At 42.8% G+C, this 26,463-nt stretch overlaps 3 protein-coding genes across 4 annotated transcripts in view; all 3 read left to right on the forward strand.

Annotated features, from left to right (window-relative positions):
• The window catches only part of sv2a (synaptic vesicle glycoprotein 2A), a gene marked incomplete at both ends in the record, with an annotated part of 22,874 nt that extends 14,408 nt beyond the window's left edge, over window positions 1-8,466 (forward strand). For both annotated transcript variants that reach the window (XM_080857913.1, XM_080857914.1), the window contains 10 exons: window positions 65-216; window positions 694-827; window positions 1,982-2,071; window positions 2,495-2,602; window positions 3,016-3,104; window positions 4,187-4,351; window positions 4,775-4,908; window positions 6,062-6,265; window positions 6,723-6,882; window positions 8,283-8,466. In XM_080857913.1, coding sequence (XP_080714039.1) covers window positions 65-216; window positions 694-827; window positions 1,982-2,071; window positions 2,495-2,602; window positions 3,016-3,104; window positions 4,187-4,351; window positions 4,775-4,908; window positions 6,062-6,265; window positions 6,723-6,882; window positions 8,283-8,466 — 1,420 coding nt within the window. The remainder of the gene's footprint in view (window positions 1-64; window positions 217-693; window positions 828-1,981; window positions 2,072-2,494; window positions 2,603-3,015; window positions 3,105-4,186; window positions 4,352-4,774; window positions 4,909-6,061; window positions 6,266-6,722; window positions 6,883-8,282) is intronic.
• A 6,741-nt stretch (window positions 8,467-15,207) lies between these two features.
• Window positions 15,208-24,811, forward strand: bola1 (bolA family member 1). The gene is made up of 2 exons (XM_080857919.1): window positions 15,208-15,244; window positions 23,430-24,811. Exon 2 carries the CDS (start codon window positions 23,479-23,481, stop codon window positions 23,923-23,925), a length of 447 nt encoding a protein of 148 aa, XP_080714045.1. The 5' UTR covers window positions 15,208-15,244; window positions 23,430-23,478; the 3' UTR covers window positions 23,926-24,811.
• LOC308380526 (uncharacterized protein) lies at window positions 15,972-20,628 on the forward strand (the record flags this gene model as incomplete). Its single annotated transcript, XM_080857918.1, has 3 exons — window positions 15,972-16,266; window positions 16,653-16,778; window positions 20,267-20,628. 3 exons carry the CDS (start codon window positions 15,972-15,974, stop codon window positions 20,626-20,628), a joined length of 783 nt encoding a protein of 260 aa, XP_080714044.1.
• Window positions 24,812-26,463: the final 1,652 nt, after the last annotated feature.

Raw genomic sequence — 26,463 nt, forward strand, 5'->3', positions numbered from 1 at the left:
CTGTCTGTCTCCCCCCCTCTCGCCTGTCTCTCTCTCTCCCCCCCCTCCCCCTCTCTCTCTTCAGTATTGGGGGTTCCATCCCCATCGTGTTCTCCTACTACTCGGAGTTCCTGGCTCAGGAGAAGAGAGGCGAGCATCTGAGCTGGCTCTGCATGTTCTGGATGTTTGGGGGCATCTACGCTGCCGCCATGGCCTGGGCCATCATCCCTCACTATGGTACGATAACCCTCTCTCTCGCCCTCGCCTTCGCCCTCGCCTTCGCCTACTCTCTGCAATCTACTGAGTCATGTCATGATGTAACTGTCATGATTTAAATAGCAGATATGTGGTCTGTAATGTTGGGTATCATAAGTAGAGTTCAGACATGGCGAGATGGGTAGGGAGCCGTTAGGAAGAGATTTTGAATTAAATGTAGCGGCATTTAAGCCATTTTGTATATTTGGCCATTGACCTATTGTGCTATATATGTGTGGTCCTTTGTCAGTGACGGTATGTTTTCTGCATGCTGAGAAAGGCTCTGAAAAAGGGACTTGCCTTTCGGTTAGATAATAAAGTAATACAACTTAAGTGTAGTAACGAATACCATTACTGTTTTAATGAACATAATTCTCTCTCTCTCTCGCTCTCTCTCTCTCTCTCTCTCTCTCTCTCCCTCTCTCTCTCTCTCTCTCTCTTTGTGCTGTATGTTCCCAGGCTGGAGTTTCCAGATGGGCTCGGCATACCAGTTCCACAGCTGGCGTGTATTTGTATTGGTGTGTGCCTTCCCCGCTGTGGCTGCCATAGCAGCCCTCAACACCATGCCCGAGAGCCCTCGCTTCTACCTGGAGGTAAGCACAACTCTCTGTTGGCACTCTTAGCATAGGTCAAAGAGCTATCAAATAATTGACTATTGTTACAAGGGGTGGGAATCTCTTGGCACCTCACGAATCGATTCGATTCCGATTCAGAGGTCAACGATTCGATTCTAAAAACGATTATCGATTATCAATTCTAAACCGATAAAACGATTATCGATGCATTTCGACCCTGATTGTTACGATCGTCTCGTAAGACTGCAACATAAAAAGAGCAGACAATGAGGTGAATATTTCTTATTTTTCAGACTGTTCCTTTTTATTATTTTGACACTGTATAAGGTGGAAATAAAAAAGTAGTAATTGCTTTGAATATTTAGGAAATGTGCCACCTTTAACTTAATTCATTTTGGAAATAAGGTCATCTTTTACTCGCTTAGCTATTCACAGTAAGTCCATGGGGTGTTCAAACTTTTGCATGACACTGTATGGTGTGAAATATGAGTTGAAATTACATCAACTAATATGCTGTAAATAAGCATTAAAATTCCTATTCAATCGGTATATTAGAACAAAGTTCATTTTAATATATTTTCGGGCTTTCAGGTGTACTTTACCTTATTACATTTTGAATGACTCCTGCTAATTCTTCTCATTTATCTAATACGGCACCTTTCCAGATATTTAAAGACCTTTTACAACCCATTTAAACTACACCCGGTAAGATATTAAAAGCCGCTCATAAAGTATTAATAAAGAGATAAATGAATTATTAAGTGGGTGGTATGAATGAAAAGTGCAACATTTAAAATCAATACACAGCTCCTGCCCAGCGCCATCGTCCATTTTACGTGTACATTTGACAATGAGACGCAGTTAAGTGATGTGTAATATCACGGTTATTTAGAGAGAACATATCTACTATCTACCTTTACGAGGACAGTCCTTTTTATGGTGCTAAATGGATAATGACCTATTTTGAGCTATTTAACAAATATTCAGCAATACTTGTAAGCCAAACCTAACCTGCAAGGTATAAGTCCACTAACTCAGCCCATTCAAAGAAAATGCTACCTGTTTTTCAAAAAGCTCATTGTAAATGCTTTAAGAGGTTCATCCAGAGAGAAAAAAAAAATGACAGTAACCCACAATCTTCTTACAAATCCACCATGTTTGTTTGTTGGCAGAATGGGAAGCATGACGAAGGCTGGATGATCCTCAAGCAGGTCCACGACACCAACATGAGGGCCAAGGGCTACCCTGAGAGAGTCTTCTCTGTGAGTGCCAGCGGAATACACAACACTATATCACAATCACACTTCATTTACATTTACATTTACATTTAGTCATTTAGCAGACGCTTTTGTCCAAAGCGACGTACAAGGTAGAGACAATCAAGCTAACAGAAATAAAAAACCTGGTGTAACAATACATACTACTTTACATAAGAAATAGAAAACGACATAGAAAGAAAAAGTCATTGGATTAGACCCTTTATTAAACAAACACATCTACTCACAGCCATGTGGAGTACACAGAAGGCATATTTATTTTTGCGCTGTGTCTATAACAAGCTCAAGGCCAACCACTTCAGCTTTAGCTCTCCAGGTTTCCAGCATAATGCACACATCCACATTGTGTAATGAGTGGCAACAAAACTGCTTCAAACTCCTCAGTGAGCCTCTATTTTTATGTTTCAGGTCACTACCATCAAAACTGTGAAGCAGATGGATGAGTTGGTGGACATGGGAGAGGCAGCTGCCTGGCACCAGAAGTGGAGGATGAAGCTGAGCAATCTCTTCCATCAGGTACTGTCAAAGTGGCCATTTCATCCCCCATTTCACCCGCCAAGCTGTTTGTATTGTATGTACCAGATCCTTGTTTGTCCTGAATATAAGTGTTTCGTTTTCGAGGCAAAAATTCAGCTATAGTAAACCATCTAGCAACAAGTTCTTGTTGTGAAAAATGTTTTACTCAGAACCTTTAGCTTATGAGCGCCTAGAGGCAATTGTATTGTTATGGCGCTATATGAATACAATTGAATTGAACTGAATTGAATTGAATTGAATTGAATTGAATTGAATTGAATTGAATTGAATTGAATTGAATTGAATTGAATTGAATTGAATTGAATTGAATTGAATTGAATTGAATAAAAGAACCAAAGAGGAACCATTTTGCCTAACACTGTAGTCAATGTGTGTCTGCCGAACCTCTGCAGGTGTGGAGCAATTTCCTGACCATCTTCAACCCCGAGTTCCGCCGCACCACCTACATGATGATGGCCGTGTGGTTCTCCATGTCCTTCAGGTGACTTGAGCTCTCGAGCGCAAGGCCTGGCTCTATTGACGCCTGCTGTGCAGCTCAATATTAACGGCACTGCATGCGTACACACACACACACACACACACACACACACACACACACACACACACACACACACACACACCTCTTAGGACGCTGTGCAGCTCAATATTAACGGCACTATTACTCAGCCGGCCTCTCAGGACGCCTTTGAATAAACGATTGATCACTGTGAATATCGGAGTGCTTGAGGGATATTTCCTCCTTTGCCTTCCAGCGCGGCTAGACACGAGGCTCAGTGTTCGATGCCTCTAGCTGTTAGCGCACACACACAAGTCTAGCCAGCCTCCCTTTCTCTGTGATATCATCACATTAAGTATTCATAAGGAACAATTAGTCTCTAGTCTTCAGGATTTCGCTGATCCTTGTTAGTGGGTGTTGTGTTTTCACTAGGGGTGACAAAGATTTTAACCATGTTACATTTAGTCATTTAGCAGACGCTCTTATCCAAAGCGACTTACAAGGTATACACATTTTACATTTTTTACACTGATGGCACACTGCACATCAGGAGCAATTAGGGATTCAGTGTCTTGCTCAAGGACGCTTCAACAGGGAATTGAACTAGCAACCTTCTGATTACTATACAACTTCTCTACCTCCTGTACCACTTGTCTGACATCAGTTTAACATCAATGACCAGATGGTAGTGCACCTATAGGGCTATCACTATTGATCCTTCTCACATTAAAATACTACTACACTCAGGTTCCTAAATCCAATCATTCTCCCTGTCTCTCCCTGATTCCAGCTACTTTGGGTTGACTGTGTGGTTTATAGTATTTATAAGGAACAATTAGTCTCTAGTCTTCAGGATTTCGCTGATCCTTGTTAGTGGGTGTTGTGTTTTCACTAGGGGTGACAGGTTTAAGCCATGTGTCAGATTTTTTAATTAAAAGTTGTTTCACAGTTTAACATCAATGGCCAGATGGTAGTGCACCTATAGGGCTATCACTATTGATCCTTATAATAATACTACACTCAGGTTTCTAAACCCAATCATTCTCCCTGTCTCTCCCTGATTCCAGCTACTATGGTTTGACTGTGTGGTTCCCTGACATGATCAAGTACCTACAGAAGGAGGAGTACGCTGCACGCACCAAAGTCTTCATCAAGGAGAAGGTGGAGCACGTCACTTTCAATTTCACCCTAGAGAACCAGGTGCACCGCAACGGCGAGTTCTTCAACAACAAGTACGTGGTTTATTATGTTATAGCTCGCATTGCTTTATGGTTTATATATCTGTCTGGAGTACGCTTTACATTTACATTTAGTCGTTAAGCAGACGCCTTTGTCCAAAGCGACGTACAGGGGAGAGAACAGTCAAGCTACGAGCAATAAAAAAACCTGGTGTAACAAAACATACTACTTTACATAAGAAATAGAAAACCAAATAGAAAAGAAAAAGAAGTGCAGGAATGTAACTGCTGTAAGTGCAAGAGTAGGTTTTTACTTGACTAGAGTACCACACATTTAGGCTATATAAGAATGTCCTAGTATCTGTGTACCCATTTTAAGACAGTGGGCTTGCATGTGTGCAGTACAATCTATTTCCTGTGTGGTCTGGAAACCTTCATCCTGGCCAGCTGTAACTCTGTTTTCTTCCTGTGATGAAGGTTCTTAAACCTAAAGATGAAATCCATGGTGTTTGAAGATTCCATGTTTGAGGAATGCTACTTTGAGGACATCACCTCCAGCAACACCTTCTTCAGGAACTGCACCTTCATCTCCACCCTCTTCTACAACACAGGTTAGCCCATGCAACGCATCACAACACAGGTTAGACCATGCTACGCATCACAACACAGGTTAGACCATGCTACGCATCACAACACTGGTTAGACCATGCTATGCATGTGTTTCCACATCACAGGTTAGAATATAACAACCCCTTCACCTGTCAGCTCAAGTCCTTTTGTGTGTCTCCCCATACAAAGAACAGAAGATATCTTTCTGTCAATTAATTTCCCTGCTGCATATACAAATGCTATGAAATTGGATGTGTCTAGGGTGTTATTTTCTCTCTCCCTCTCTCTCTCTCTCTCTCTCCCTCTCTCTCTCTCTCTCTCGTCAAAATGGCTTCATTTTGTCGCACTTGAATGTGCCTCAAATGTTTCAGGTATCCTAGCAACACAGCTCTGATGAGCCTCCCCAGCTTTATCTGGTTCTTACAGGCACCGGCTGATTGTTCATGAAAGAGAGCGTCAACACCGCAGCTCTGTGATGGGCTTCAGAGACTCAAACTAAACTCAGATAGACCCAGGAATTTTGCACAGATAACAAGCTGCCCTGAGTAAAATGCCACAGCCACCATCACCTAATTTATTAACATATTTAATATCTACCACTTGGGATATATAGTCAGCGTGATGCATATTTTAGTCGTTTCTTCTTCATTTTTGCATTGAAAGAAGTGTGAACTGCTAGATGCCATCTATGTTAGCACATATTCAACATATCCAGCAACAATGGAGATGTGATACAGTTTCTTATTTCAAACTAAATTCTCAGTCGGTGGGTTTGTAAATAGCTCATTCTCATCACTTGGTCGGACTGACTACCACTTGGCGATGCCTTCCCCAGTGACAGCCCATCTAAGAGAAGAATCTATATGGAAGAATCTATATAGCGCCTTGGCCAGTCCTTTGTGCCAGTATCATAAGACTCCACAACCAACACAACCAAGCATTTAGTTTTATGTAGTGTACGCTACACTATGTTGTCTATTTATTTTATTTATTTTTCAAATGTGTATTAATTTTTTTTTGCTATGTTTATCTATATACTTGAATGCTATTCCTACTACCTTGCTGCTTTGGCAATTGAATTTCCCTCACGGTATTGGTAAAAGTTTTATCTATCTATCTATCTATCTATTTAATGGCCCATTTTGTTCTTCTTAGATCTCTTCAAGTTCCGCCTGATCAACAGCAAGCTCATCAACAGCACTTTCCTGCACAATAAAGAGGGCTGCTTGCTGGATTTCAGCGACGACAACAATGCCTACATGATCTACTTCGTCAGCTTCCTGGGCACCCTGGCCGTGCTGCCCGGGAACATCGTATCGGCTCTGCTCATGGATAAGATTGGACGCCTGAGGATGCTGGGTAAGAGAGCATGCTCCTTTCCTTCCTCTTGTCTCGGGTCTGGTAGTCTCGGTAATAACATTTAGTCAGCCCTCAGCAGCTGCTCTGCCCTATGCAGTGTTGTACCGTACAGAACAAAAAATGTACTCCTGTAGTCAAGCCTCTAAAACCCAAGAATACAACATCAAAATATCCTCCTTTTTGCATAATATGCTTCGTACAGGTGTATTATGTCAAAATAACCTCCCCTTAATTAGGCTGTAATATCCTATATGTTGATATATGACGTCAGTTTGACAAATGATATACTATATGAAGTGTCGTGTCCTCTGGTGGTACTAATAAGACTTGCCCTAGTTCTCCAACCCTCTGAGGCCAAGCTTGTGTTTTACCTCCTGGTATGAAATGCGCCGTACAAATAAAGTTCGATTTGATTTGATGTCCTAAATGTCCTGCTCTGATTGGCTCCCCTTTGCAGCGGGCTCCAGCGTGATCTCCTGTGTCAGCTGCTTCTTCCTGTCCTTTGGAAACAGCGAGTCGGCCATGATCGCCCTGCTCTGTCTCTTCGGAGGCATCAGCATCGCCTCCTGGAACGCCCTGGATGTGCTCACAGTAGAGCTTTATCCGTCGGACAAAAGGTAAAAGTTTTTTTTTTTTTTGTCACTGACAAAAATATAGTCCCTGTGCCCTCATTTGGTTTGGATACAAGCACTGATATAAGCACTCATACTAACCCTAGATATAAGCACTGATATATGCACTGATATAAGCAGTCATACTAACCCTAGATATAAGCACTGATATAAGCACTCATACTAACCCTAGATATAAGCACTGATATAAGCACTGATATAAGTACTCATACTAACCTTAGATATAAGCACTGATATAAGCACTCATACTAACCCTAGATATAAGCACTGATATAAGCACTGATATAAGCAGTCATACTAACCCTAGATATAAGCACTGATATAAACACTCATACTAACCGTAGATATAAGCACTGATATAAGCACTCATACTAACCCTAGATATAAGCACTGATATAAGCACTCATACTAACCCTAGATATAAGCACTGATATAAGCACTCATACTAAGAGTATAGCTTTCAAGGCCGTAATTAGATGCAATGTGAGGCTGAGAGAACAGGTCATATTCTATCCGCTGTCAGTTATTCACTATACTGTCATTCACCGTGGGACCAAAGCACCCCCTTTGAACAAAAAAGTACACGTAGCGCATATTATTATACCTAAATATAAAATGTGCCTAAGGATATACAGATTAAGTCATATCCACTTTGAAATATACACTTAACATGTATGCTTTTATTTTATGATACATAATCTGGTCGCAGTATAATTGAATTTATAAATCGCACTGAAGCAGGTTAGCATACTGTTGTTAGCCATGTAATGTCATTTCGGCTGATAATTCGGTCGCAGCAGTAAATCTGGGAACCCTCAGAAGGCGGCTCTTCTGATTGGGTGTGTGTGCTGCAGTGCTGCCGTGGAGCTCTGAGCTTACCACAGTGTATTTCTGCGGGGCTGTATGAAAAAAATGTCCTCTCAAAATGTCTGAAAGCATGATTGGCCAGTTCTCGGATACCACCCATTTCATTGCGGCCCTAACCTTGGTGGCTGCTGGTGATTTTTCATTGTGCACCGTTTAGCACCCTCTGTGGTCAAACATTTCTCTCCTGTCATGAGCGAGCTCTGTGTGGGAGGCTTTCTGTGTGCTCGAATGCATCCTCTGACCTTCTGTGAAGATCATCAGTTATCTGGCTCTGCTGATGATGACGTATAATGTATACAGATTTTTAGGTCTTTACTTTAACATGTGATTCTCATTTCATGTACCATGTCTTTTACTAATTCAGTTTGAAGCTTTTACGCATTTTTCTTTATTTTGTGTGTGTGTGTGTGTGTGTGTGTGTGTTATGGCTCTTTGGTGTTTGCCTGTTCGTGTGTGTTGATATTGAATATATTTATAAACCCTGATGTGAACCTTGCTTTTCTTTTCTCTCTTCACAGATGCACAGCCTTCGGGTTCTTGAACGCGTTGTGCAAGCTAGCGGCTGTTTTAGGTATAAGTATCTTCCAGTCGTTCGTGGGCATCACCAAAGCGGTGCCCATACTCTTCGCCTCTGGTGCCCTCGCCGCCGGCAGCTTCCTGGCGCTCAAGCTGCCCGAAACGCGGGGCATGGTGCTGCAGTAGTGTGGACTCCCTGCCTACAGGTGGCAGCGTAGAGTAGGGAGAGCCACACTGTGAAGACCACCCTCCCCCACCCAACCCCAGCCTAGTGATCTCACTTGCAGACTTGGCCATGGAGGTTTCATTATAGATTTTACTCTTAACAACTGTCTGTTAACATATTTGCTTTTTTCAATTGTTGTAAATGTGTTGTTTGTTGGGATACACAACATAAATTTGACACTCGGATAATTGGTAAAATAGGCCCTATGTGTTTGAGAGCAGGATGAACCTTTTCTCCAAGATAATGATGCGAGACTGTAATCCCAATACTACGAGCCATGCAATTATCCGTCCTTGCAGGAAAAAAAAACACCCTCTAGCTTTCCTTTACAGGGTAATTCAGTTGATTTTCTAGTCCATCCTTCTCTCCTCTTCTGAGTATAGTCAGATAGCCCATCTCATTTTGTCATTTTTAAATGTGGCACAATCACAAGAGACTTTAGGGTCCTGCGTTTTCGTGGGAAAAACCAGGATGTGAATCCCTTAGAGTAATGGTTGTGTATGTGTATGTACAGGAAGAAAAAAAAAAACTGCCATCTCTAGACAGACATTCCAGATTTCGTTTCTTTGTAGTTTGAATGTGATGATCGACTCGCGGTCTGTTTGATTTCTTCCCTTTAATTCTTATTCAAAATGGTGTGCTATCTCAAACGACATAGGAGGCTGGGAGTCAGGCAATTGGTATTTCTGAATGGACAGTGTTGATATAGTGTGGTGGTGATTGATATTGTGTACCTCTGGTCAGTTTGTCATCAAACCAGTTTTTAAAAAGATAGCAGCTGTTTGTGTGTAAGTTGTGTATATGTGAGATGGATCAGTTGTCTGAAAAAAAAAAAACGGTTTGTTCAGCACTCCTCATGTTCAAAGCACAGCTGTTTTGAAATAGGAAAACCTCTGGCTATACCATAGTTGTATCCAAACAGTCTGACCAATGCTCATCTGTTGACTGTAGTTTTATGTCGTAACAGTTTGCAGTAAGTGACTTTTTTGACGCGCAGAAGTGACAGAAGGATCGCGTTAGACACACGTCACGCTGCATCGGAATATGCTTTCAACCTAGCCTATTTAGAGAGTGTTCTGCATGTAACCAAGTGTGGAAATGCATTGAAACATGCTTGAAGATAGTATAAATGTGATATACAAGAGAGAAAGACATTGCTGTATACCCAATATATGTGGAAACATGCTATGGCTTGCGCAAGCCATGAAAGACAAGACCTGAAAAGAGATCATTTGCGCAATGCTCTTTTTTTTCATATTCAGATCCCTCACCAAAGGGCTCCAGGCCTGGTGGTTTTGTTGCAGTTTGTGTTTCCAGCTGTGGAAATCACTTCCTCTAATGTTTTATGTCAAATAGAGCACTACTTGAATGTGCACAAATGTTTTTTATTTTTATTTTTTCTTCAATGTTTTACCCATGTCCCAAGTGGCCGTCTTTAATGTTCTCCCGGACTATGCGTTAGTTAAGAAATATCCACGTCTTTTCCTCCGTCTGCACAAGACACCTCCAGTAGGTTCCCACACAACACCGAAACACACTGAGGGAAGTCTAAACTAAGCACAAGATGGTTTGACAAGACTATAAAAAAAACCTATAGGTTTATTTTAATGATGATGTAAATTATGTATTGAATATAAATATGAAAAGATTGCAGTTTAGTCCATAATCAAGTCTGTATGTTTGAAAGATTTACTAGCTAATATACAATAACATTCACAAGAAAAAACAATGACTTTCTGTTTCAGATATTAAAAAAAATCTACCAATATAACATATTAGATAGATTCCATTTGATGTACATATGTGTATTTGTCAAGATGTTTGCTTTTATTTTAAATGATGTTTAAATTCAGAGGATAAACAGATCTATATATGGATATGCAGTAATTGCATACTCTTTTGCCCATTGTTTGTTTCCTGTCATTTGCCAAGAGAAAGAGGTATCTATTTGTAGGTATGTATGTATGTACGTATGTAAGTATGTGTGCTTGCATGTGAACTGTTGAGTGTACTCGAGCATTTTTAAATATTCATTTTACTTGATTTGTTATGGGGGTTTGGTTGTCTAGTGTTTTTTTTAATTTATATATATTTTTTTACTTTCTGTAGAATACAGATGTAGTGCCAGGAGCTATGGGATTTATTCACCATGGCATTGTTGACCTGATTGTCGACCTGTGTCTCTTAACACGAAACTGAATCTATATATAAACACAACAGGCAAGTCCATACAGGGAGACATGTTAGACACTTACAAGGATATACATCTGAAGTTACAAAATTTCGTCCTTTGTTGCCTTGGGAACCATTGGATGGCAGTTTGTGTGGTCAGCTGAAGTGGACATTTGAGTGGCATGGAATGTCTCCTTTTTTTAAAGGGGGCGTGAAGTGTGTAGTAACAAAAACAAAAAAAAACTTCTGCCCAGACTACAAGTAGAAACTTCACAGAATCTGTACTGCCACACTTTAGGATAGCAGCCATATTGTTGGTGTGTAGCTTTGGACACACCCTGTAGTAAAGCAATCTGTTGTTGTAGTCACACGACTCATCTGATATTTCCCCCATTGCCTTGCCAGTCGAAAACGCGTTAGCGTGAGGGTTTGCTCATTCAAAGGGAACTACATGGCACAAACCAAAGCAAACGTAGGTCGCAAGACAGCTTCACAAAAGCACAACGTCAGTGGCCTGACACTCTCTAGCTCTTCAGCACAGGGCCCATCATTCAGATAATGCTGACGGCTTGTCCTACAGTTTGCTGTTTCGAGACCACAGATGAAAGGCCTCATGCTTGGGCTCGGTCTCTCCCATTTGCCGGGAACACATGAACTGCCATCCTGACCCCCTGGTGTAGTTGGTACCAGCTCCGTCACAGCCACTCTTGTGACAATCTTATTTGTGCCATGAATGATACGTCCTGTTGATTGCCAAATGTTTTATACTTCTTTAGCACCGTTGTTAACAGTAAAACCTTAATAAATATGGCACGGCACAAAGACTAGGGACTTAAAACAACACGTGAGCATCAGGGCAGTCTTTGTGGGTGAAGTATAGCAGTTGGTATTAATGCCATGATGGAAAGTCAACTGAACGTGATGTCATTTCCTAACGCAGCCCCCCCCCCCCCAAACCCCTACTCCTTCCTGATTGGCTCAGATGGACTGGAGGCAGTATAGTATTTCATCACAGTAATACTGCCCATTGATTGAAAGTAAATGAAAAGCCATAGCCTAGAAGAATCGGTTTCAAATGGACAACCCTGCACCTGTGTTACGCAGTGGGTGTGCATATGAACGCTAAGGACACTCTATTCTATAATGTGATTTGGAAAACAAGTCCGTAAAGGTTGTTTGGGCAGTGTCACAGAATTTGAAACACATGGACACACACATGGAAATATGCAAATATGCAAAAGTGGATTGTGGTTGCATCTGGCCCGCTCTGAAACCAGATGGGGTCCAGTTCAGAATTGTTCCGGCACCTTCTGTGAGGAATTCAGTGGCATAGAGATCAGTCTGTCTTGTACCATCAGTGCTGAAGCATGCTTTCTATTCCGTCGCCTTCAATTGCCAGGTCTTATCCATGCGTTGTCCCGTTACACCGACTAATTACAATGAGGATGTCAATATTGCTGTTGTACGCTGTGTAAACACAAGTAACCTATCTCAGTGACACTACAAGTTTGTCTCGCTGTGGAAGCGGTCTTGGACCTATTGTGAACTTCCCCTGTTTGGATTGTTTTGGTGGTCGTATAAGTTCCATTTTGTTACAGGGTTTCATTTTTTGTATTCGTAACTTGACGGGAGCAACAATCAATCGTGTGCAAAACGTAAACAAAGCAATAAGTGACAAAAAGTATATATCTCTTACACACCCAGGAACCATTAGGAGAAAGCACATTTAAAATTTACAGGCCACCTCCAGCAAAGCAGCAGGTGATAGCGATTAAACAAGACAGAAAAAAAAATCAGTGAACGGCCAACATCTACGTACTCTACAAAAAAAATACCATAGGTCTTTTGAAGCTTTTGTCAATTGAAATGTATTGCCATAATTTATCACGTTATCATTGTACCGTGCTGTAGAGATTGTAGTCGTTTGTATGTACAAGTATAACTATGTGGAACAATAAAAATGACAAAAGACAAAAAACTCAAACATAAGTAATAGAGTATCATAGTATGTTGTCGAAAAAATGTGTGTTTTGTTTTTTGTACATGAGAATGGAGAGAAACTAAAAATGAACTATTATGAATTAATGTAGTGCGATTCGTGTGAGATTATTTTTATTTGATTTAACTTCATTATTTTACACTTGTGCAGTTACCTTGTTAACTTGTCCATAAATGGATTTAAAATATACAAATAAACATCTGTCATTATAATTATGAGATTTACTTTGAGGAGCATATTTTTGCGCTTGACTGATTCTTCTGGTTGACAAAAAAAATGTCTCCCTCAGTACAGCAGGACAGAAATTTTGAACATGAATTTATCTTCATCATTTTATTGACATAACACACTAGAACTCAACCTTCATATCACACAATGTGTAGAGCTTTTCACATGCTAGGTGGAATGACCACATTTCATCAACTACACACACAGTAAAACAGCCCACTAAGACTCTACTGCATAATAGAGTTCTGAAACATTTTTAATTGTGAGTTGAATACTATAGTGGTCTACAACCCTACAGTACATGGAACGGCTGTGTAAACCAGTAACAAAAGCAGGACCTTGATAAAGGCCGTCTCCAGAAGCCGCTGGAAACAGATCAAATGTGTGGCTTTTAATACCTAAGCAGGTTGTAGATATTCCATAGGAAGAAAATGCAGGTTTAGAAAGATAGCTCACCTCTCTCTGTATGTTCAAACAAGCGTAATGTTTGAGGACGATAATGACGATGCTGAGAAACTGCAGGTTTGAGTATGTTAGATAACAATGGATCAGAGTTATCATTGCCACAATACAATGGGGCAGATCTGGTTCAGTGATACTGCCCATTGATTGAAACTAAATGAAAAGCCATAGCCTAGAAGAATCCGTTTCAAATGGACAACCCTGCACCTGTGTTACGCAGTGGGTGTGCATATGAACGCTAAGGACACTTTATTCTATAATGTGATTTGGAAAACAAGTCCGTAAAGGTTGTTTGGGCAGTGTCACAGAATTTGAAACTTACAAATTCTACACTGTGGCAGATCTGGTGTTCGTGTGGCATAGATCTGGTAGATTTGCTCATATAGTTGGATGCCTGATGTACAGTATAGGTCAATGATTTTGTAATATGTGTCAAAACAATGATGGACGATAAATGGTTTTAAAACAGAGAGGAAAGGTCATTTTCCAGTGGGATTATATTATGGTAATACTAAATTCCTTCAAAGTGTGTATCGCAATTGATTCATCAGGCTTAATAATAGTATAGTAATAACTAGTCAGTGTTTCTGAGTGCCTCACTTTTGTGGTGGGCCCATAGGCCTATTCTGATAACATTAACAAAAATTGGACAATACATTGATTTTTCTGAGCTCTGCAGACAAAGTTCAATGTGATGCCCATTATTTTGCATGTGCACAGCACAGCACATTGGCAGTCTGAATCAACCAAAATATTTTTCAGTCTGATTTACAAAGTAGTGTGTCTGTCCACACTGTACATGTGGCAAGTGCATTCCTTTAGTATAACCATTTCACAGGCATCTTCCTTAAAGGCACCCAGTGCAACTTTCGAGGCTTAAAAATAAACATTCAATTTCTAGTCTTTTTAACACGTAGTACGTTTCAATAACTCCATACCATTACATATCGACATTTAAGGAGCAAAGATGAGACGTCGTTGTGTGGTGAGAACTGATAGAAAATCGTAAACAAAAACAATGGGCGCCATTTTCTTTCTTTATTGAGACCTCCAAAAAATAAAGCAGGATTCCAGTCAATGGAAAAAAGGTGTCTCTCCACCGGCGATTGTTGTTGTTTACGATTTTCTATCAGTTCTCACCACACAACGACGTCTCATCTTTGCTCCTTGAAGGTCGATATGTAATGGTATGGAGTTATTGAAACTTACTACGTGTAAAAAAGACTAGAAATTGAATGTTTATTTTTCATTGAATGTTTATATAAAGTTGCACTGGGTGCCTTTAATAGGAGCTCCAAAATTCCTTAATTGTGATTGTTGTTGACTTACTAGTTGTTAACTGCAGTACATTTTTTATTGAACACAAATCATTTTAAATAAAGAACAAAGATGTTCTCACACAGAAAAATGCATGGGTGATGGCAAAGAACAAAGGTGTTCTCACACACCTTCTGCCATCTCTTTGTTGGTTTTCTGTCGTAGTGACAATGTCCTCTCTCATGCCAATGTTCTCTCTTTTTTTCTTTTGTGCAAAGCACTGCTTTGTCTTTTGTCTCTTTGTCATCTATTTATAGGTCTGCTAGCGAATCAAGGTATGCAAAACGTTTGTTGTAATGCCCCTGTTGCTAAAAAAGAAAATAATAACAGAGACAAACATTTAAAGAATTGTTGAGAGTGGATATCCTTACACTACCATCTAGTTGTACTATCTTGTGTAGAATTTAGAGAGAGCCTCGCTCGACACTGCATTGCCACTCCTGTACAACAGATGGCGCTAGACAGTATCGAGGTATCGAAGTATTGAAACTGTGTACCCTCTTCGTTACACTATCCTCTTCGACGAACGTCTGCAGCACCTTGGTTCGTTTGAAGAAAAGGTCAGTGAAAACAAAAATGTGGTGAAATTAGTCTTTTCCCTCTTGCCCCACAAGTAGCAAACGTGTTATAAGCACATATACGTGTACAATCATTTTCAAATTAACGATGAAAGTTAGGTTATGCTTTTCATCACGTGATTCACAATGCTGTTGTCCACATTGTTTTAGGTTGAAGTTAACGTTACCAAACGCCGGTATACAGTTAACGTTAGCTAACTAAATAGCTGACTTGGATGCGTTGTTTCATAATTGTGTACTTTAACCTAACAATTTGCGTGAAGGAGTTTAGAACTTGGAGCAGTTTCCGAACAATTTAAGCATGCTGTGAACCACACAACATTTGTGATTTATATAGAACCATCAGAACAAGTTCTGTTCGTCTTGTACGTCGCTTTGGACAAAAGCGTCTGCTAAATGACTAAATGTAATGTAAATGTACAAGCCTTAAAAGGTTTAAGCAACTTCCTACCTCATTTAACATCCTTAAGACCAATTAATCATAGCCAGATTTTCAGAGACTTGTCTGGTATGACCAGGTTCAAGATCCTGGTCCAGACATTTTCAAACCGTGTTTGGCTGCGGTGTCACCTTTGACCTCCGCATAGTTGAATGTGTGGACTGGTTCTAAACAGATAGTAGAACAGTGGACATACATCAGCTGATAGCTTAATGATAAATATAGGAAAATAGTGAAACGTGTGTCGTGTAAACAAAAGCATTATGAAAGATGGAAGAAGAACAGCCCAGGAAAAGGCGCCGCCCCAACTTCTCAGATGAGGAGATTTTGGCTCTGGTGATTGCGGTGTCTAAAAATCAAGATATTTTGTTTGGGAAATTTCATTTGGACATTGGCAGTACAGCCAGCAGTCTGAAAACTACTGCCTGGGAGAATGTGACTGAAGCTGTAAACGGCATCAGTGAAGTGCGCAGAAACACAGACGAAGTCAGAAAGAAGTACAAGCACTTCAAGTCTGAGGTGAAGAAGAAGAAGGCAAATGAGAAGAAGCACCTCAAAGGAACGGGTAGGTCTGCACTCAATGTCGTGGCTGTAAATAGAACCGTGAAAGGCAATGAAAGTTAAGCCTTGTCTAGTTCAAAGTGAGCTGTTTCCGTAGCAGTACTGCAACAGATACAATTCTACATTTTAAAATGGCTACTGAATATCTTTTAGACATAAGTATAGCAAACATTAAGCCTAAAAATGTTTTAAGTAATCATTTCGTTGTTACTGAAGGACATTAAGCCCTATGTGTAACAAATATATGAATGGGCCTACATGTAGAAAATGTATTAGTATTATTTCTATCCTATACTTTACCTAAATTAACATTCAGTTGGCCCTGTGATCATTAGTTTGTGAAAGGTACTAGTTAAACGTTTGTCACAGACTAATTAGATTTTCTTTTAGATGCCCGTCTGGTGAAGAAGGTCTACTACACTCCCGCAGAGAAAGCCCTACTGTTACTCTTAGCGGAGCAATCTGCGTCGGGGAGCTCAGAGGTGCCTTGTCTAAATGATGTGGCACTGGCTGTGGGTAAGAAATGAGTGTTATTATTATTACTCTTATTGTTATGCTACTATTTCACACAGTAAAACACAAAGTAGTTTCTGAGTTCTAACATATATATAAATCGAAAGTTGACTTTTTATCAAAGCGTTAGGTTATGCATGCATAACCACTGTTCCCTGAGGGGGAGGAACAAGGCACATCACTGATGGTATGGGATATCACACCCTCGTGTGTCTGGCTGAAGATACCTCTATTCATGCCTAAAAGGCAGATGATGCATGATGACAAAGGGAGGCCATATCTGCCTCTATAAGCCAGGTCACCCCTCAGCCATCTCTCCTCATCAGTTCAACCCAGTGCTCGTCATGGCGCACTAGCTAGTACTAACTTACTATTGTTGTACCTCGTTCCTCTCTTTCAGAGTAAAATCCATGACCTTACGTTCCCTTTCAGTTAATGCACTCGGTACCACACAGATTGTATGGGACCTATAATCACGCCCCGCGCAGCTGAGGCTGAACAGAACATTAACACTGTAGGTGTAGTCCCACCAAAGACTACATTACCCACAATTCTCCTATCACCTTAACTCTTTTTCACCTACAACACCCTACCGATCCAGTAGAGAGAACCAAGGAAGCTTCTGGTGGGGCCACCATGCCCAAGCGGTAGAACCGACAAGTGGACACCCTAGCCGCGGCAGAGCACACCTCCTCCACTGACACACCCCTGAATAATAACACCTATAGACTCCAAAGACTCAAAAGGAGAACATTACAGACCGTCCAGAACAGTAGGCAGTTCCCAAAATGGCACAAGTGATCTAGTAATGGGCTTCAGGCAACGCACACCCTTCATAAAGCACATACCAAGCAGGTGGGCCCCTGGTGAGAATCAGTGCCAACATGACGGGCTGAAATAGCCGTTAGGTTCACCTTTAATGTTGAAAAAGAGCAGCTGCTGCAATAGTTCTTGTAAGCATGCTGAAAAGGAACAAGGAAGGAACCCACATTAGAATGCTGAAAATGAACAAGGAAGGAATCCACAATAGAATGCTGAAAATGAACAGGGCCCCTGGACTGGCACCAGTCTTCAAATGCAGGCCATTAGAATAGAGGTCTTGAGTAGAAAACATGTTAGCACTTTGAATAGTGGTAATCACATTCGGAGGCAACACCTTAGACACTTCAGCTGACTGATAGCAGATAGGCCTGTAGGCGCCAAAGCTCTGGGTGGGGATTCATTATCTGCCCCCCCCTCCGCCTGACAAGAGGTCCCTGTGAATCGGGAAAGACCAAGGCTTGTCAGCCGGAAGACTGACGATCTCTGCATACCATGACTTCCCAAGCCAACAGGGGGCCACCAGTATCAAGGAGAGGGCCCTCCTGACACGCCAGCTCTAGTGTGGGTAGAATCAGTTCCACCACAGGGAAGGTGTACTGAAGGCCCTTGGGCCATCCACTCAGAGCAAAACACTGACATCCTTTATGGAAAGGAGCAGTGGACAGATGACGTTTTCTTCTGATGTGACGGATGATCGACTTTGGTCCTGGCAAGACCTGCATGTACCACCAACCAAACCCCTGTTGTGTTTAGGAACCACTAGAGAGCTGCTGTGCCATCCGCTCTGTGATTGTGAACAACTCTCAAAATTGCAAACGGGAACACATGGGCAACAGTGGACTCTACCCAAGACGTCACTGTGCAATGCGCGACAGAGCAGCGTTTGTGAAGCAGGGTGACCTGTTGGTGGTGGAGAGCGCCCTCTTGTGGAGAGAGAAGGGGCTGAACACTGCATGTATAAAGGCCCATTCGGCCCAAATCTGAATAAATGCAAACAAGCACATATTCAGTCTGAGGCACTGTTGCAACTGACACATACTTTTCTTTTAATGCGCCTGAACTGGGGTTGAGAAACTTCCCAATTCTGAGAAAACAGCCAGGCTGGGTGGACTGTGGTGCAGGAGTGTGTTTCTGCTCGGGAGACTGTGTGGGGTAAAAAAACTGTCTTTTTGAGACTGAGTGAGGTGCAAACAAGTCCTTTTTGGACTGGGACCCTGAACAAAAGATGTAACAAAGATGGGCACTGAGGTAGAGGCTGCGATATCTCCCGAAAACAACAGCCCCTTCCGTTTGGAAGCCATAGCTAGGAGGAATTCGGCTTCTTCCTCCTCACCGCGGTGTCCTTACGGAGGCCAGGTGGGGAGGCTTGTGCTACACATTGGGAGATGCTTGTGCTAGGCACACTGCGTCAGAGACACATTGGGAGATGCTAGTGCTAGGCACACTGCATCAGAGACACATTGGGAGATGCTTGTGCTAGGCAGACTGCCTCAGAGACACATTGGGAGATGCTAGTGCTAGGCACACTGCATCAAAGACACATTGGGAGAGGCTTGAAGGAGTGGCTCTCGTAAAGGGTGGGAGAGACACATTAGGTCGGGGAGCACCCACTGGTGGCCTTGGCTTAGCGTCACGTCTTGGTAGGATGCTTCATGGCGCCTCTATCTGCTCTTAGTCTGAGACCACCTAAATTTCATTGAGCAGAGCAATCGTTGCGACTCCTTTCTGACAGAAAGGACTTGGCCAAGCACCTAGCCCGATTAATCTGCAGGGGGGTAATTGAGCCTGAGCCATGGTAGCCTGTGTGCAATAAATCTTCTCCAGTTGTGAAGAAGAAAATTGTCAACGTTTCAACAGAAGAGTCGCTGGGCCCATAATGCCCTGGTTGTGTGAGGGGTCCAGATAAGGTACGAGGGGTGGGTCCATAATAAGAGCTCCGTCAAGGCCCAGTAACTGTGCGTAATGGGGCACTGACCTGCGGTAAGACAGTGATTTATTCCAAGACGATGTTCTATCACAAAACCCGGCCACCGTAGCAGACGCTGTTTCACCATCCTAAGAGTCTGGCCAAACCTGGTGGGTCTCTGGGCTGGATTGTTGTATGTTAATGTTACATTTTATATGTTTTATTGTCATAGTGTTATAGAGTTTTATGTTATTTTTTTGGTATATGTTATATGTATGACGTCTACTGCGTTGATGAATGATGCTGGCCAAGTCGTAAGAATTTTGCTGTGCTGAAGCAATTTGGTACATGCAACAATAAACACACTTTGACCTTTGACCTTTGAGGGGGGAGGGCCACAGAGGTGAAGGGAGCTTTAACTGAGGAGGAGACTGTAGTGACCTGGCCTCCCTACGTCACCACGAATCATCTGCCTAGACATGTCTTCAGCCAGACACATGATGGCGGCGAGATATCCCATACTATCTGTGTTGTTCCAAGTAAACAGATTCAAAGGGATCTACATTTGAAGTTTTTCAATATTTCTTGCTGTGTTTCTCACAACTGAATAGCTGATTTGATCACATAGTTTCACTAGTGACCCTTTCTTTGGCATTGAAATTCTGTCTTATTAATGTCAATGCTTTGTACAATTTCAGAACCTTTGGTGAAATTCAAATAATAAATAATAATTCAAAGTGCTGTGCTGTATTTTGCTTTTCAGAAGAGGAACCACATTCACCAGTGTCATCAGGGGAGCACCTGCTGAGGCCATCTTCCCCTGCTCCCGTGATGGGGCTGCATGCTGAAGAACCTGGACCGTCAACCTCTGTGCTCACTACGGAAACCTCTGCACCACTGTCCCCATCGACGAATCATCTGTCATCAAGACACAGAGGATCAAGGCGGACATTCAGCCAGCGCCGAAGGCAGCTTCCCAACAATCAGGGAACAATGGAGGACATGCTTGGGGTTCAAAGACAAATAAGAGATTTGCTGCAGGACCTCAACAACACTGTAGCTACTGGGTTCAGAGACATAGCAGCAGCTATAAGATATGTGGCAGACAAAGGCAGTCATACATGAGTTAAAGGTCCACAATATTTGTTGATATGAGAACTCCTTTCCCCTTCATTTCGAGCTCCTGAAGCAACATGTTGATTGGCTGGTATTGTTTATAGCTTGGTTCAAGCCACTGTGTTTGTTTCCCATTCACAGAGCCAGGGCTATGTACGAACACTGTGTACGCTATTTTTCTAGCGTGAAAACTAAACGGACAGCTAGGGAACAGTGAGGAGCAAGCTGACAAACGTGTATGTGATAAGAATCTTTTTTCATTTGTCAATTAGAATTTTATTTCATATGTGCCTGTGAGTTTGCGTGTAATTTGTATTTTTTTTTTACTTTTGGCCTTTCTTTTTGTACTTGCGTTTGGTCGGTCTTTTGTACTCTCAGACTGTGTGTATGTAGAATGAGCTGTCATAATGTTTTCAGTTCTGTAGGATGTCCTTTTGTATTTCAGTGTAACCTGGTTTAGAAAATACTTTTGTACACAAAGAAAAAATGAAAAAAAAAAAATGTTGTTCAGTATTGACTTTATTTCCTTTGGGCACGTGGTATTGTTTATGCTCGACAAAAATCAAGTCAGGTGCTCTGGAGCCTTGCCCTCATTAGTGTTGAACCCTTTCAGAAACCTTTAGATAAATCCACTGAAGCTTTGAACAATTCCATGTATTTAAATGTCTGAGGTCATTAGATTACTACTGCTTAGAGTTATGTGGTGATACCATCAGTAGGCTAAACATTTTCAAGAACAACTAAAACACTGAATGAAACGGCTGTTTCAAGAATCATGAAAGCGTTGCAATCTTGTGCCTAGTGAACTGTTAACACTGAAGACACAAAGAGCCTCTCATTTGGCTTGTAGGATTACCTTTTTGTTTGGCCACATTTATACATTTATTTTGGCAGCTGTTCTGTAGCTAAGGTCAGCCTGTGATGCCTACACACTACACATTTTTTTTTTTTAAATGGTAAAACGTGTGTCAAGATTAACCAAAGACAAAACCATATACTATAGGGTACTATATGGTATGGGGACACATCCTGTCTGTACCTAAAATAATGGTGAATATCTGTAATGTGTAAACTAGGATTCAAGGCAGTGATTCCATGGAGAAAGCAAACACAGTATATAGGTAGACATCGGGAAACGAAATAATGTAAAGTCACAAATCTGAAAGTCGTTTCTCGAAACCTCAAAGCATGTCACATTGTATACTTTTGATCTTTTTACATGGATCACATATCCATATGTCTAAGCCTGAAGCCATCTCAGTCGTAGCTGGCTGCCGTCAGACATATTGGTTTTCCTGCCAATACATCAGTGACCTGCCGCATTGCCAGTACCAACTAGCTAATCAGTGAAATGACTGTCCAACTTGTTTCCAGTCTGCTTCATATGTGTTACATGTAGCCTCGTCGGTTTGCTGTAGACTGATCTCAAGTCAGAGTCCAGTGGCTTCTTCTTTGTACCACATTGTTTGATTAAATACTGTAGCAACCACCAGGCATGTGCTCAAGCTAACGGCTGACACTCAACTCTGGTGAAGCTAACTGGTGATCTTTTCCTGTCACCATCTTCAGCCTTTCAGGAGAGGAAAGTGCCGTGATAGGCCTACACCTTTCTCTGTATTAGCATGGGAACTGGAGCCAACCTGTGTTATGGGTTAATGCTGCTAATCTATCTCAGATATCTGAGAAGTCAACACATGCCTTGGCAGGCTTTAAAAAAAAAAAAAAAAGAATACACTGTTTGTTTTAAAAGGTTAAACCCCTTGAACCCTCAGACGAGAAAAGCTTAAGATCATTATTTTGCATCACAACGCCATATGACGGTTATCCTATTGGGTAAATGAGTGAAAGTAGCCTACTAAGAAAGCCCAGGTTTCCATCCGAAAAAAACGTTTATTCCCATAGAAAACAGAAGTCGCTGTGCAACAAGTGCCAGAATGTCTTCTGAAACATGTCACATTTCAGCAAAGATTAAAGCTATTCCTTTTTCGTTTACGCACCTAGGTCCGAGGTTGCAAGCGTGTTCCATCAGACTAATTAAGATGATTCAATAAAATGTGAATCACATGTTATGGACGTTATAGATTTTCCATGCTAGGCCTCATTACATTCTTCAGAATAAATGCCCATCTATGGAAAAGACTATATTGATCTCAACAAGAATATCTTGAGCAAATCTATGACGTGTTCTATTCCTACAGGCTGAAAATCATATACCCTGATTAATAATATATCAGCCAGTTCCACAGGAAGCGTCTTGGGCATTCTAAAACGTCTCCGAAAAGCTACAGTTATGTGTCAGTGAATTGAACTGTTCTGAACAACAGAAGAAGCACTGTAGTTTATTCCTTGTAAAAGCTCTCCTGGTGAACATTGTCCAGAACCTCCGGCAATATTGCCTTCTTGTTACATTGTGATCACGTCTGACGCATCCAGTTTAAAGAGACCTCTCGCCAATGCTATTGGTCAGCTGTATCCAAACCTTTAACTGATTCACTTCGGCCTTGCTCTGCTCACTTAGTGCCTTTGCCACACCTTTCTCTCTCTCTCTCTCTCTGAACTAGCTCACTTTTTGAGCAACAGTATGCATGCGCTGCCATTTCCGACAGCCGTTTCCACCTTCAAACTAGGGCCCAAGATGTCATTACTTTCTGTTCTCAGGCCTGGCTTGAGCACACCGTGCACTCCCCCTTTTAAATGTATATTTTGGCCCAAGTTATTTCCCTTTGTGTTCAGTTTTGTGTGTACTTATTGACACAGCTGGTAATTGTGCTGGAACAGTCTCTCATCACCAGCTGTTTCTGTCTCTGCAGGCCTTGTTGCCGTTGTCCTCTTCCATCTCGCTTCGTCTCCTTCCCTTGGATGCTGTCCAACGCCGTCCGCAGTGCCCGTCCCCTCCTCTGCCCCGCCACCATCTCCCGCTCGCTAGCGCACTCCCGCCCGCAAATGGAGCCCGCCCGGCCCGTGGAGACGTCCATCCGGACCAAGCTGACTGACGCCCTGCAGCCGACCCACATGGAGGTGCTGAACGAGAGCCACATGCACGCCGTGCCGCCGGGCTCCGAGTCGCACTTCCGCGTGCTGGTGGTGAGCGAGCGCTTCGAGGGCCGGTCCCTGCTGCAGCGCCACCGCATGGTCAACGAGGCGCTGCGCGACGAGCTGAGCAGCCGCGTGCACGCCCTCGCCATCCAGGCCAAGACGCCCCAGCAGTGGGGCACCAACCCCAGCCTGGCCAAGAGCCCCCCCTGCCTGGGCGGCTCCAAGCACGACGACACCGTAGCCGACAAACTGAAGGGCGGGAGAGACTGAGATGGTATCCAGAGCTAGGAGCCACACTGGGTTGTTATGTACATTTGTAATCGATAACTGCTGCAACTGATTAACCCACGTAATCTACAACCCATTACCCACAGTTCAGTAGTGTCAAGTCGTAAGACTCGCCGCCATGTCTGGGGAAGATGACGAGCCACAGAGCAGGTGTCGGTTATGCTGACTGCATATCTTCTTTTCTGCATGAGTGCAGTATTACATTGGGGTTGACGTTTGGGGCCTTTGCAGTGATTGTTGCAGTAAAAGGGGTTTGAGTTGCCATGTAAGTACAGACTGTAAAGTTGTAAAGGAAATCAAGATACCAGGACTTTTCCACAGATGTGTTTCTTCTCTTAGACATCTCTACTTTATCTAACTATAATGTTTCTCTGGTTTGTGGTTGTTGTTCCAAGTCATATGACTAGAGACCAGGTAAAACTATGAACTTCCGGAAACACGTCGTAGTTGTTTTGCCAGAGTGATGAATTCAGTCAAAGCAAAGGCTGACTAATAAAGGAATAATTTATAAACATTGTTGCAGAAAACTATGTGCATATTTTGTGTGTGAAATTTCAAATTTGTTTTAAAGTGCTTCAATAAAATAAAAAGGTGAGAAAATTGTGAATGTTTGTATGTCTGACCACTAGGGGGCAACAAACATCAACCCATTACCAAGTTGGATCAAGCAGCGACGACCCCTGACCACTTTAACACACAATCATGATAATTGGCAATAAATGTAAGAAATAAATGTGATGTAAGTGGTGAGGCAATACTGTCTGTGGTAAAAATGCTTTTATGTTTTGATGTTTTATGTTATCAAATAAAACATTAGGGGCTTGTATTTAGACCTAGTTCTTAATGGGCCACCATTCATTATTACCCGTTAAGAAATTAAACAAGTCTACAGGACTCATGCCTAAGTGTTTCTCCCTGATTTTCTCCTTGTATTTTGTCATGTCTGTGAAGTTGACTATTTTGAAGCCTTAATGTATTTTGCACTCAACCCTTGTGCAGGTCTGTTGTTGGGGGGTCAAGGGGTACGGATGACCCGGGGGCCCGGACCCAGGGGGGGGGGGGGGGGGGGCATGCGAAGGTCCATGATTAAATAGTGTGTTAAAGAGGAGAGCTGTTTTGCTGTGCGCAAATGGAACATGCTTTGTGCAAATGGCCAGTCAGCGATCTGTCCGCAGGGGGGTTTGGGGGGGTTGGAGGGGGGTGGGGGTGGAGATCATCTTGTCCCTGGGTCTGGGGCAGGACGTATGTCGTACTCAAGTCTGCACTCCATGTTAAAACCAAGACCACAGAAGCTCCAAATACGTTCACTCCCTTCAACAAGGAGTCAACGTGCAGTAACGTAAGGGTGTGTGTGTGTGTGTGTGTGTGTGTGTGTGTGTGTGTCAACGTGCAGTAACGTAAGATGACCTCCGTGCTCCCCGCTCCCCATCTGGAACAGTTGAGCTGTCAGCCCACAAAAGCCTGTGAGGAGGCCGAACAACTGGTGGCGTGGTGCGGATGGGCAAACAGCAACACCACCATTTTATGACCCCCCGTCCATTACACAGACCCTGAGGGGTGAGAGCATGTGGATCAGAGCGAAGTGTGTGTGTGGGTGTGTGTGTGTTAGGCTCACAGCCCCAGGTGGGGGTGGTTGGAGTGTGTGGGTAGTAGTGCGTGTGTGTGTGGGGGGGACTCTGTAGTGCTGTCTGTGGAGGAGTGATTTGTGTGTTGCCATTCCAGGTGCGGCTGAGCCCGCCCGAGAGATCCATCAACCTGAAGCTGCAGAGAGTGACTCTGGTGCCTGGTGGCCATCCATCCCATGGCCTCCTTCAAGGCTGAGGAGCACAGCGTCCAAGAGGCTGAGATGATGGGCCTGTTTTCGTTAAAGGTGGGGGACTGCGATTTGACTCCAATACACTTTTTTTTTTTTAAACATTCATCGGCAAATTGAGCCTCACAGTCCTGTAGCTGTCTCTTCTGTTCTGTGTGTGTATGTACTCAAAATTAAAAAAAACTCGGAACGGGTTGAGCTCAAATCTGAGGTTGAGCTCAGAATCTCAGACACGGCCTTGTAACTGGCAGTAGAGTTGTGGCCAATGTTTGAAATAGAGTGGTAAGAGAGTTTGGTCCTTTTTTTCCCGATGCAGGGTGAAGGCTTTCTGCCACCGCTGACGGTGATGGATCAATATGGGGGTCACAGCGCTGCCGTCTGTTTTGGCATGGGACACGTCATCTCTGGGAACCCTGATGGTACTGCGTCAGAGGGCCCGGAGTGCCGGTGCCAAGATGGGGCTGGGACCGGGTTGAACGAACAGTTCCCGCAAAAAAACGCGCCCCCCCCTTCATCCCCCCCCCCCCCCCCCTGATTTACGCGACTGTTTCTGGAGCCTCACTCACTGCGCGCAGCTGACCCTATACGGGCAGAAAGGTCAGGAGGTCAGGAAAGGGGAGCGCCAAATGGCCGTCTGAAAAAGGTCCCCATTGGGCCCTAGCGTCTCTCAGGGATTGTCACTGCTGCAGCTCCCTGCTGGAGGGGTG

The sequence above is a fragment of the Sprattus sprattus genome (assembly GCF_963457725.1).
Source record: "Sprattus sprattus genome assembly, chromosome: 19".
Taxonomy (NCBI): domain Eukaryota; kingdom Metazoa; phylum Chordata; class Actinopteri; order Clupeiformes; family Clupeidae; genus Sprattus; species Sprattus sprattus.

Bases quoted from the DNA above. Each gene is read 5' to 3' on its own strand.
- bola1 (XM_080857919.1), top strand. From the start codon at position 23,479: ATGCTGTCCAACGCCGTCCGCAGTGCCCGTCCCCTCCTCTGCCCCGCC.